Here is a 12,500-nt window from a genome sequence, read left to right on the forward strand (position 1 = left end):
TGCAGCCAGCTGATGCCCTGCCTGCCCAGAGAGGGCATCTTCGCCGTGGACTCCCTGCTGAAGAAGGGCGGCGCCCAGGCCAGCGAGGGTGCCGTCTGGCAGTGGAGGGACGACCGCGGACTGTGGCACCCCTACAACCGCATTGACAGCCGAATTATCGAGGTACCCGCCCGGCCCGGGCTGTGTGTGTGTGTCTGTGAGCATCTGTCAGTGTGCGTGTGTGCGTGTGCGTTTGCGTGTATGTGCGTGCGTGTGTGTGTGTGTGTGTGTGTCTGTGCGTGTGTAAATCACTATGGTTAATCACCTATAACCAAGAATTTCTCATAAAATGAAAGTTAGTTTTCAAATATACCTTTACAAAAATATTCATTGACAAAATGTGAGACACAAAGTCAGAAATAAAGTTTGGATGTGAGCACTTTGTGAACAGTAGCACTGCACTTGTTAAACTTTCGCAATACCTTCACCTTCACTTGTCATGTATCTGTCTTATTATGACACCTGTCAGGGTTTTGAAGTCCCTGGATAGGCTGGGGTGGTTGTCGGGCCAGTGCTTTGCTAGGGCCGCTGCACCGCCTCCCTTGGGAAAGAAATTTTTAAGCTTTTTTTTTTTTTTTTTTTTGCGAACGGGCGCTGTGACGTTCTCAGGTGTGCCTTTGTGATTGGCTCTGCAGCGCGGGGTTGGCACAGGTGGTGACGCAAGTGCGCACGCACGGCAGATTAACAAAGCGCGTCGATGAAAAGCGCGGCTAAAAATAGACCCGGTGAAAGTGGCGGGCGTGTTCATCTCTGTGCCTGCTTGCGTGCGGGCCTGCGCCTCCTTTGTCAACAGTCAGTGTGTGATCTGCCGCTTTTATGACAAGCGAACTTCTCAGCCTGCTTTCTCACACTCACAGCTCCACACACACACGCGCGCGCACACACACACACACACACACGCACGCACACGCACATATACACGCACATACACACACAGACACACGTACGCACACACACACGCACACACACACACCCGCATGCATGCACACACACTCGCAGGCCACTAGGCACACCCACTGCGTCGGTGTTCTGTCAGTTCTTAAAGGAACAGTTTTTATTTTCTAATGGATTGCAGCCATAGAAAGGAATGTTGGCCGCATTGTTGTGTTTTTGTTTTAAACTTTTGTTTGTGCTGGTATACCGTGTGTATGTGTGTGTGTGTGTGTGTGTTTGTGAAAGATAAACTATATAAAAAGTTTGGAATATGATCCCAGGTGCGTTGGTCCAGTACGAACAGCCAGGTAGAACAATATAGAAGACCCGCACACTGGTATATAAAATGGATGAAATCCAAAGAGGCTTCAGCAAAAATATTTATTTATTATCAAGTACAAAATTCATCAGCGTCTAGAGATGCCTGGAGATATTGTATATGCCAGTGTTTGGGTATTTAGTGTGTTCATGTATGTGCAGCTTTGTGTGTGCTTGTGTTTGAGTGCGTTTGGTTTCGCTGACCACCATGTTGCTCCGCCCCCAGACAGCCCACCAGAGTGGGGAGGAGGAGCTGAGCCTGTCCCTGGGGCGGGTCTACACTATCGACTTCAACTCTATGCAGCAAATCAATGAGGACACAGGAACTGCCCGAGCCATTCAGAGAAAACCACACCCCCTATCCAGCACCAGCTGCAGTGAGTGTACCTATATACTGACATGCGCACACACACACACTCACACACACACACACAGTGTCCACTCACCCAAAAAAAGTAGTTGACCGTATCGTGTGAGGTAACGTCAGTGTTTGGGACAAGCTGATCGTTTTGCAAGCTTCATTCAGAATTCAGGCAGAACCTTGAAAAAGGCCTGACGCCTGCACGTTTGAGACAGGAGTGCACGTTTGAGACGGGAGTGCACGTTTGAGACGGGAGTGCACGTTTGAGACGGGAGTGCACGTTTGAGACGGGAGCGCACGTTTGAGACGGGAGTGCGCGTTTGAGACGGGAGTGCGCGTTTGAGACGGGGGTGCGCGTTTGAGACCGGGGTGCGCGTTTGAGACCGGGGTGCGCGTTTGAGACGGGAGTGCGCGTTTGAGACGGGAGTGCGCGTTTGAGACGGGAGTGCGCGTTTGAGACGGGAGTGCGCGTTTGAGACGGGAGTGCGCGTTTGAGACGGGAGTGCGCGTTTGAGACGGGGGTGCGCGTTTGAGACCGGGGTGCGCGTTTGAGACCGGGGTGCGCGTTTGAGACCGGGGTGCGCGTTTGAGACGGGAGTGCGCGTTTGAGACGGGAGTGCGCGTTTGAGACGGGAGTGCGCGTTTGAGACTCGGGAGTGCACGTTTGAGACTCGGGAGTGCACGTTTGAGACCCGGGAGTGCACGTTTGAGACCGGGGTGCGCGATTGAGACCGGGGTGCGCGTTTGAGACCGGGGTGCGCGTTTGAGACGGGAGTGCGCGTTTGAGACCGGGGTGCGCGTTTGAGACGGGAGTGCGCGTTTGAGACGGGAGTGCGCGTTTGAGACTCGGGAGTGCACGTTTGAGACTCGGGAGTGCACGTTTGAGACTCGGGAGTGCACGTTTGAGACTCGGGAGTGCACGTTTGAGACTCGGGAGTGCACGTTTGAGACGGGAGTGCGCTCACACCCGGGGCCTCGGGGTGCGCCGCTCGCCGCCTGACCGCGCGCCGCGCTTCCTGTTTCCTGTCCCAGGCGGGCACGCGGAGCCGCGGCGGGAGGACGCGCGGGCGCAGCTGATGAAGGAGGAGCCGGAGCTGACGCGCTGCTTCGTCAAGACGCTGTTCGGCGTGCTGTACGAGGCCTACAGCTCCTCCGCCGGCCCCGCCGTCCGCCACAAGTGCCTTCGCGCCGTGCTGAGGATCGTCTACTTCTCTGACGCGCAGCTGCTCAGGGACGTGCTGAGGAACCACGCCGTGTCCAGGTGAGTCGGGGGGGACGGGGGTGGGGGCAAGCGCCTGCATTTTAACATACACCTCGCTAGTGTACCCCGCTAACACTCACCCTGCTAGTGCACTCGTTAACACAAGCCCCGCTAGTGCACACGTTAGCACACCGTGCTAGTGCACTCGTTAACACACACCCCGCTAGTACACACGTTAGCACACCTCACTAGTGCACTTGTTAACACACACTGTGCTAGTGCACTCGTTAACACACACCCCGCTAGTACACACGTTAGCACACCTCACTAGTGCACTTGTTTACACACACTGTGCTAGTGCACTCGTTCTTTATCTGTGTGTGTGTGTGCCTGTATATGTGTACGTACTGTGTGTGCGTAATGTGCATGTGTTTTTTTGTTTTTTTATCCCCCTGTGTTTCTGCATTTGAATACCCCTGATCTCTAGCTCAAGGGTTGTTCATGTCCCCACTAATCATGTCCCCTCTATGTCTGTATGTAGGTGTGTATGTATGTATATGTGTGTGTGTGTATGCGCCCATAAATGTGTACGTACTGTGTGTGGGTAATGTGTGTATTTGTATTTGAATGCCTCGAGGCTCTCTTGCTCTGGGGTTGTTAATGTCCTCACTAGTCTGTGTGTGCGTAGGTAAATTTAGTGTCCTGTACGGGTCGTGTGTTTCAGTCACATCGCCTCCATGCTGTCCAGTCAGGACCTGAGGATCGTGGTCGGGGCTCTGCAGATGGCCGAGATCCTCATGCAGAAGCTCTCCGACGTTTTCGGCGTCTATTTCAGAAGAGAAGGTGGGCGGTCCTCCGCGTTTCGAGGGGAAAGGCTCGCTCGTCCTTTCAAAGCGGAGCTTTTGAACTCGCGTACATGCACACAGATGCGCACGCGCACACACAAACACGCAACACACAGGCCTAGGTGTATCTGTTTTATCTGATACACAAACCGAAATAGATCTAGCAATGGTCCCAGTGCATAGAACCCATGCTAGACGGTAGTAGAGTTGGTTTGCATTGCGAGTTTGCCCTGCTGACCAGTTGTGCGTATGTGTGTTTGTTTGTTTGTTTGTGTGTACATGCATGTGTGTGTGCGCGCGCGTGTGCACGTGCATGTGCGTGCGTGTGTGTGTGTGCGTGTGCGTGTGTGTGTTCAGGTGTGATGCACCAGGTGAAGAACCTGGCCGAGTCAGAGACCTTCTTCACCAGCCCTCCCAGGGTGTGCTCCAGCGGAACCTCCGGTCTCTGCAACACAACCATCAGCATGGTAACCGCTACCATGGCAACCAACGTCCCGTCTGACCTGGGCTCTCCCAGCTACCAGCACAGCATGGATGACTCGCTGGACCTGAGCCCACAGGGGTGAGAGACCAGAGCCCACCAATCACAGCACTGCCCATCCAGCCCCTCCTCCTGCAGGAAGCCAATCACAGCACTGCCCATTCAGCCCCTCCTCCTGCAGGCAGCCAATCACAGCAATGCCCATCCAGCCCCTCCTCCTGCAGGCAGCCAATCACAACACTGCCCATTCAGCCCCTCCTTCAGAAGGCAGCCAATCACAGCACTGCCCATTCAGCCCCTCCTCCTGCAGGCAGCCAATCACAGCACTGCCCATTCAACCCCTCCTCCTGCAGGCAGCCAATCATAGTACTGTGCCATTTCTCAATGGCACATCCCTCACACTACCAGATACCCAATCACAGCACAGCTGTTGCAAAGCTCCCAGCACCCCTAGCCCTGCTGTGAGACTGTTCTGTTCTCCTGACTGTTCAGTGAGACTGTTCTGTTCTCCTGACTGTTCAGTGAGACTGTTCTGCTCTCTCTCTCTCTCTCTCTCTCTCTCACCCCCCCCCCCCCCAGGCGGTTGAGCGACGCTCTGAAGAGGAAGAGGCTTCCTAAACGAGGCCCCAGGAGGCCCAAGTACTCTCCCCCGCGGGACGAGGACAAAATGGACAATCAGGGTACGGGTGCCTTGCCTTAATTATAATGGTCACGTACACACACACACACACTCTCTCTCACACACACACACACACACACACACTCTCACACACACACTCTCACACACACACTCACACACACTCTCTCACACTCTCACACACACACTCTCACACACACACACACTCACACACTCTCTCACACACTCTCTCACACACACACACACACTCACACACTCTCTCACACACACACACTCACACACTCTCTCACACACACACACTCACACACTCTCTCTCACACACACACACACACACACACACACACACTCTCTCACACACTCTCTCACACACACAATCACACACTCTCTCACACACTCTCTCACACACACACTCACACACACACACACACACACACAGAGTTCTATGGCAAACTCGGCTGGTTTTTAAACGCATGCGAGGCACATCATTTCTCCCCACACTGTAGGACGGCTCCCTCCTGCTTTGTTCTGCTCACACATTGGGCTCACCGACCTTCAGCTCTGAAGACAGAGAAACTCACCATGGCTCTTTCACTGTGGTCCTTAATCCCTCTTCCCGTGCAGCTAAGAGTCCCACCAGCACCCAGTCCCCAAAATCCTCCTTCCTGGCAAGCCTGAACCCCAAGTCCTGGGGCAAACTGGGCGCCCAGACCAATAACGCCATTTCAGACCCGTCCCGCATGGCGGGGGTGAGCGGGCTGACCCGAGCCACGCCCAAGGACTCCGTCTGCAACAACAGGTATGGCTCACCTGTGCTGTCGCGTTGCGTCACAACACTGAGTTTCAACACTGTACCTCAAAACTTGAACACTGAGCCTCAACACTGAGATTCAACACTGAACTTCAACACTGAGCCTCAACACAGCTTCAACGCTGAGCTTCTATATCCTGATAGTACAGCACCTCTCTCCCACCACTCTTTTTCTGTTAAAGGAGTATAGCCTATATATTTAGCTTTTTTCAAATTTTCATATTTTTCTATTTTAAATAATCTCCCTCTCTCTCCCCCACTCCTCCCTCGACCGTACTCCCTCCCCTCTTTCTCCCCCTCTCCCCCCTCTCTCTCTTGACCCCACCCCCCCTCTCTTCTCTCTCCCTCTCTCCCCCCCCCCCTCTCCCCCTCCCCCCCTTCTCTGCCTCTCTCCCCCCTTCTCTCTCTCTCTGCCGCTCTCTCTGCCCCTCCTCCTCTCTCTCCCCTCCTCCCCCTCCTTTCTCCCCCTCTCTCTCTCCCTCTCTCCCCCCCCCTCTTCCCCCCCTCTCCCCCCTCCCCCCCTCTCTGCGGCAGAGAGAAGATCCGAGCCTGGGTGCGGGAGCAGGCCTGCAGGTTTGTGGATCGCTACCTGGGCTGCGAGCAGCTGAACGGCAGCAGCTCCGGCGGCGGCGGCGGCGGCGGCGGCGGCCCGGCGCTGAGCGTTCTCCAGCAGCTGTGCGCGGCCACGGCGCGGCTGGGCCTGCAGCTGGACGGCGGGCTGGAGTGCCTGCTGGAGATCTGCGCCATCCTGTGCCACTCGGACGCCTCGTCCTTCGAGATCCAGCACAGCGGCCTGGTGCGCCAGCTGCTCCTGTACCTGACGTCCGACTGCGAGCGGCACGCCGTGCGCCGCCCCCTCCGGCTGCGCCGCTTCCTGCACGTCTTCTTCGGGTGCCCGGTGAGCCGCCTCCGCACCCTCCCTGCCCCGCCCCCACACCGCACCCGCCCCGCCCCCGCACCCTCCCCGCCCCCGCCCCGCACCCGCCCCGCACCCTCCCCGCCCGCCCCCCCCGCACCCGCCCCCGCACCCTCCCGCCCCGCCCCCGCCCCGCCCCTGCCCCACACCGCACCCAGATAGTGAGGTTATGGGTCTGGTTTTGGGTAGTGAGGTATGGGTCTGGTTTTGGATAGTGAGGTTATGAGTCTGGTTTTGGATAGTGAGGTTATGGGTCTGGTTTTGGATAGTGAGGTTATGAGTCTGGTTTTGGATAGTGAGGTTATGGGTCTGGTTTTGGGTAGTGAGGTTATGGGTCTGGTTTTGGGTAGTGAGGTTATGGGTCTGGTTTTGGGTAGTGAGGTTATGGGTCTGGTTTTGGATAGTGAGGTTATGGGTCTGGTTTTGGGTAGTGAGGTTATGGGTCTGGTTTTGGGTAGTGAGGTTATGAGTGTAGTTTTGGATAGTGAGGTTATGGGTCTGGTTTTGGGTAGTGAGGTTATGGGTCTGGTTTTGGATAGTGAGGTTATGGGTCTGGTTTTGGGTAGTGAGGTTATGGGTCTGGTTTTGGGTAGTGAGGTGATGGGTCTGGTTTTGGGTAGTGAGGTTATGGGTCTGGTTTTGGGTAGTGAGGTTATGGGTCTGGTTTTGGGTAGTGAGGTGATGGGTCTGGTTTTGGGTAGTGAGGTTATGGGTCTGGTTTTGGGTAGTGAGGTTATGGGTCTGGTTTTGGGTAGTGAGGTTATGGGTCTGGTTTTGGGTAGTGAGGTTATGGGTCTGGTTTTGGGTAGTGAGGTTATGGGTCTGGTTTTGGATAGTGAGGTTATGGGTCTGGTTTTGGATAGTGAGGTTATGGGTCTGGTTTTGGATAGTGAGATGATGGGTCTGGTTTTGGATAGTGAGGTTATGGGTCTGGTTTTGGATAGTGAGGTTATGGGTCTGGTTTTGGGTAGTGAGATGATGGGTCTGGTTTTTGGCAGTGAGGTTATGGGTCTGGTTTTGGATAGTGAGGTTATGGGTCTGGTTTTGGGTAGTGAGGTTATGGGTCTGGTTTTGGGTAGTGAGGTTATGGTCTGGTTTTGGATAGTGAGGTTATGGTCTGGTTTTGGATAGTGAGGTTATGGGTCTGGTTTTGGATAGTGAGGTTATGGGTCTGGTTTTGGATAGTGAGGTTATGGGTCTGGTTTTGGGCAGTGAGGTTATGGGTCTGGTTTTGGGCAGTGAGGTTATGGGTCTGGTTTTGGGCAGTGAGGTTATGGGTCTGGTTTTGGGTAGTGAGGTTATGAGTGTGGCTCTGCTTTTGACTCCAGGTTCCGGGCACAGAGCCCCCGGGGCGGTTGGACCCCTGTGAGAGCGGGCCCCTCCTGGCGCTGGTGCACAAGATGAACAGCTGCCTGAGCCAGATGGAGCAGTTCCCTGTCAAAGTGCACGACTTCCCCAGCGGGAATGGCACCGGGAGCAGGTCAGCTTTACCTCTCACCTTTCTACCGTCTGACTCTCTCTTGCTCTCTCTCTCTCTCCCATGTTCTCTCTTGCGCTCTCTCTCTCTCTCTCCCATGTTCTCTCTTGCTCTCTCTCTCTCACTCTCTCCCATGTTCTCTCTTGCTCTCTCTCGCTCTCTGCATCTTGCTGTCTCTCCCATTTGCTCTCTCCTCTTCCCTTTCCCTTTCCTCTCTCTCTTTCTCTTACCTGTTATCTCTCAGGCACCTTCTCTTGCCTCTCTTATACGCTACCTGTCTTTCTCTGCCGTACACTATTCCTCTCTTAGGTACACTCCCCTTCTCACACGCACCCACTCTCTATCTCCCTTTCTCTTACTCTTTTCGCTGAGTCTCTGTCGCCATGTCTCTATCCCACCCCCCCACCCCCCCCCGTCAATCTCATTGGCTTTCTCTGTCAGTGCTGCCTTGTGATTGGCTGATCCGTGTTGTTTCCGCAGAGGCTCCCAGGCTCTCAAGTTTTTCAACACCCACCAGCTGAAGTGTCAGCTTCAGAGACACCCGGACTGCGCCAACGTCAAGCAGTGGAAGGGGGGAACCGTCAAGATCGACCCCCTGGCCTTGGTACAGGCCATCGAGAGATACCTTGTCGTCAGAGGTTTGGCAGAACTCATTCTTTTGAGGACCTGATATTGCCCAGGATGTCTCTGTGGCTTGTTTGAGGTTGACGGTGAACAGTGTTAACCCTTTCCCCTCCAGGCTACGGCCGGATTCGAGAGGAAGACCAGGACAGCGAGGAGGACGGCTCGGACGATGAAATAGACGAGTCTCTGGTACGCGAGACAGGATTATGACTTTCACACTTAAACGTTGGGTTGTATGGACACGCCAGTGCTCTGTACTCTTAAACTTGAGGGTTCTGAATGGGTTGTGTGTGAACACCAGTACTCTTAAAATCTTAAAACTCTCATTTCCGATGGACACTAATTTAATGGATCTGTTTTATATTCATGAAGGGGCGTGGCCAATGACAGTAACGGTACCAATAGATGTTCTTTTCTGTAACAAAACACGAGAAACGTCCGTTACCAACTGCAGCCGCCTGGACTAGGGTTGCTTTTATGTGGTCCTCAGTGCCAGGCGTACTGCTGATTTCCATTCTTCCCCTTGAGTCAGGGACTGATTACACTGGGACAGCACACTAATCAGTCACATTAATCGGCTAATGATGTGGCTCTAAAGAAGACCAGCAGTACTGATGGCTATGGGCCAGATTTGAGTACCCTTGGTCTAGGACAGAGGTGGGCAACGGGGGCCGTATCCGTTTCTGGTTTTCATGCCAACCTCTGGCCTTAATGACTCAATTAGCCCTTCATTTTTACATCAGCTGACAGTCTTGATGAGCGCATGAACGACAGACGAAGACCGTTTTCGTGTCCCTTGAATGAAACGTGTTGCTGTGATCTAATCTGTTAGTGAACCAGTGTTGGTGTATACAGCCAGTTGGCTCATTTAGCCAGGGTAATTGGTGGAAACAAGAACATGCATACACACCAGCCCTCCAGGCACGAAATTTCCCGCCCTTGGTCTAGGAGGTTGCACCTAGTGGAGAGGATGTAGGGACTTGCAGGACCTGACCGTGTGGTTACTATGGTGACCGTAGTGGATGACCTCTGACCTTTGACCCCCCCCCCCCCCCCCTTCCCAGGCTGCACAGTTCCTGAACTCGGGCAGTGTGAGGCACAGGCTGCAGTTCTACATGGGGGAGCACATGCTGCCGTACAGCATGACGGTGTACCAGGCGGTCCGGCAGTTCAGCCTGCAGGCCGAGGAGGAGCGGGAGTCCACTGACGACGAGGCCAACCCGCTCGGACGCGCCGGCATCTGGACCAAGACCCACACCATATGGTACCTGAGTGTGCGTGTGCGTGTGTGTGTGTGTGTGTGTCTGCATGCATGCATGTGTGTGTGTGTGTGAGTGTGTGCATGTGCGTGCGTGTGTGTGTGCCTGTGTGTGGGGTGTGCGTGCATATGTGTGTGTGAGTGTGTGTGTATGTGAGTGTGAGTGTGTGTGTGTGTTGTGTGTGTATGTGAGTGTGAGTGTGTGTGTGTGTATGTGTGTAGTGTGGTATGAGTGTGTGTGAGTGTGCGTGTGTGAGTGTGTGCATGCATGCATGTGTGTGTGTGTGTGTGTGTGTGTGTGTGTAGTGTGGTATGACGCAGTGTATCTCCTCAGGTATAAGCCAGTGAGGGAGGATGAGGACGGCAGTAAGGATGTAGTTGGAGGGAAGAGGGGCAGGGCGCAGACGGCCCCCACCAAAACCTCGCCCCGCAACGCCAAGAAGCACGACGAGCTGTGGCACGGTACGTCCGTCCGCCAGCCCTCCCTCCCGCGTCTGTCTGTCCGTCCCGAGCGGGTCCGTGTTTGACCAGTGTCCGTCCATCTGTCCGTCCCTGCAGACGGCGTCTGTCCCAGCGCAGCCAATCCCCTGGAGATGTGCCTCCATTCGGAGCCTCCGGAGAGCATGACCTTCGATGACCCCTCCCGGGACGTCACCCTGCTGCTCCGAGCCCTGCACTCCATCAGCCGATACTGGTTCTACCTGTACGACGTGAGTATCCGCCGGAGCGTTCTGGAGTATACCCGTACTGGAGTATACCCGTATGACGTGAGTATCCGCCTGAACGTTCTGGAGTATACCCGTACGACGTGAGTATCTGCCGGAACGTTCTGGAGTATACCCGTACGACGTGAGTATCTGCCGGAACGTACTGGAGTATACCCGTACTGGAGTATACCCGTATGACGTGAGTATCCGCCTGAACGTTCTGGAGTATACCCGTACGACGTGAGTATCTGCCGGAACGTTCTGGAGTATACCCGTACGACGTGAGTATCCGCCGGAGCGTTCTGGAGTATACCCGTACGACGTGAGTATCCGCCGGAGCGTTCTGGAGTATACCCGTACGACGTGAGTATCCGCCTGAACGTTCTGGAGTATACCCGTACGACCTGAGTATCCGCCGGAGCGTTCTGGAGTATACCCGTACGACGTGAGTATCTGCCGGAACGTTCTGGAGTATACCCGTACTGGAGTATACCCGTATGACGTGAGTATCCGCCTGAACGTTCTGGAGTATACCCGTACTGGAGTATACCCGTATGACGTGAGTATCCGCCTGAACGTTCTGGAGTATACCTGTACGACGCGAGTATCCGCCAGAGCGTTCTGGAGTATACCCGTACGAAGCGAGTATCCGCCGGAGCGTTCTGGAGTATACCTGTACGACCTGAGTATCCGCCGGAACGTTCTGGAGTATACCTGTACGACCTGAGTATCCGCCGGAACGTTCTGGAGTATACCTGTACGACCTGAGTATCCGCTGGAACGTTCTGGAGTATACCCGTACGATGCGAGTATCCGCCGGAGCGTTCTTGAGTATACTTGTACAGTGTGAATATCAAACAGAACTTTCTGGAATATACCTGTATGAGCCTGACCAACAGCTGCACAGCTGGGTTTAACACACTGACCCATGTGTATCACTGCAGCACGCTCTGTGTCTTTGTCTCTACGGTGCCGTGTGTCTGTGTCTCTGTGGGCTGTGTCTGTCGCTGTCTGTGAGCTGAAAGCCTGTTGCGTGCCTTTCTCACGGTGCTCCCTGTATCCTGCAGAATGCCGTGTGTAAGGAGATCATCCCCACCAGCGAGTTCATCAACAGCAAGCTGACCGCCAAGGCCAACCGGCAGCTGCAGGACCCTCTGGTCATCATGACCGGGAACATCCCCTGCTGGCTGATCCAGCTGGGCAAAACCTGGTAGGCGCACGCACACACACACACGCACACACACACACTTTCAGGAGCTCTCTCTCTCTCACACACACACACACACACACACATTTGCTTCCCTGCTGTAGGCTGTTCTCAGTTGCTCATTTGTTTTCATCATAATCATCCTTTCTTTCTTCCTTCCTTTCTTTCCCTCCCTCCCTCCAGCCCCTTCTTCTTCCCGTTCGACACGCGGCAGATGCTTTTCTACGTGACCGCATTCGACCGGGACCGCGCCATGCAGCGTCTCCTGGACGCCAACCCGGAGATCAACCAATCAGATTCTCAGGACAGTAGGGTGGCCCCCCGATTGGACAGGAAGAAGGTAGTGTTGTGGGAGTGGGGCAGGCCATTTCCACAATGTGACAATTGTGTCCACCTCTCACTCTCTCTGTCTCGCTGCCCTCCCCTCTCTCTCTCTCTCTGTCCCCCTCTGTCTCTCCCTCTGTCTCTCCCTCTCTCTCTGTCTCCCCCTCCCTCTCTCTCTCAGCGCACTATAAACCGAGAGGAGCTGCTGAAGCAGGCCGAGTCTGTGATGCAGGATCTGGGCAGCTCCAGGGCCATGCTGGAGATCCAGTACGACAACGAGGTACCATCTGCCGCGCTTTACCTCCTCATTGGCTGGTATGCACAGTGACAGGTCAGATACAGGCACAGACAGGCCTCGTCATTG

At 54.7% G+C, this 12,500-nt stretch overlaps 1 protein-coding gene across 2 annotated transcripts in view; it reads left to right on the top strand.

Annotated features, from left to right (window-relative positions):
• Nucleotides 1-12,500, top strand: part of LOC135258243 (E3 ubiquitin-protein ligase TRIP12-like) — a 30,346-nt gene that overhangs the window by 11,243 nt on the left and 6,603 nt on the right. The window contains exons 16-32 of one of the 2 annotated variants that reach the window (XM_064341587.1): nucleotides 6-162; nucleotides 1,517-1,667; nucleotides 2,684-2,912; nucleotides 3,577-3,695; nucleotides 4,055-4,259; nucleotides 4,758-4,858; nucleotides 5,437-5,611; nucleotides 6,158-6,521; nucleotides 7,868-8,019; nucleotides 8,497-8,654; nucleotides 8,735-8,829; nucleotides 9,705-9,904; nucleotides 10,233-10,360; nucleotides 10,457-10,608; nucleotides 11,673-11,815; nucleotides 11,996-12,152; nucleotides 12,318-12,416. In XM_064341587.1, the coding sequence (XP_064197657.1) occupies nucleotides 6-162; nucleotides 1,517-1,667; nucleotides 2,684-2,912; nucleotides 3,577-3,695; nucleotides 4,055-4,259; nucleotides 4,758-4,858; nucleotides 5,437-5,611; nucleotides 6,158-6,521; nucleotides 7,868-8,019; nucleotides 8,497-8,654; nucleotides 8,735-8,829; nucleotides 9,705-9,904; nucleotides 10,233-10,360; nucleotides 10,457-10,608; nucleotides 11,673-11,815; nucleotides 11,996-12,152; nucleotides 12,318-12,416 (2,785 nt within the window). The remainder of the gene's footprint in view (nucleotides 1-5; nucleotides 163-1,516; nucleotides 1,668-2,683; nucleotides 2,913-3,576; nucleotides 3,696-4,054; nucleotides 4,260-4,757; nucleotides 4,859-5,436; nucleotides 5,612-6,157; nucleotides 6,522-7,867; nucleotides 8,020-8,496; nucleotides 8,655-8,734; nucleotides 8,830-9,704; nucleotides 9,905-10,232; nucleotides 10,361-10,456; nucleotides 10,609-11,672; nucleotides 11,816-11,995; nucleotides 12,153-12,317; nucleotides 12,417-12,500) is intronic. The other variant, XM_064341589.1, reaches the window with a different exon arrangement.

The sequence above is a fragment of the Anguilla rostrata genome, chromosome 6 (assembly GCF_018555375.3).
Source record: "Anguilla rostrata isolate EN2019 chromosome 6, ASM1855537v3, whole genome shotgun sequence".
NCBI classification, from domain to species: domain Eukaryota; kingdom Metazoa; phylum Chordata; class Actinopteri; order Anguilliformes; family Anguillidae; genus Anguilla; species Anguilla rostrata.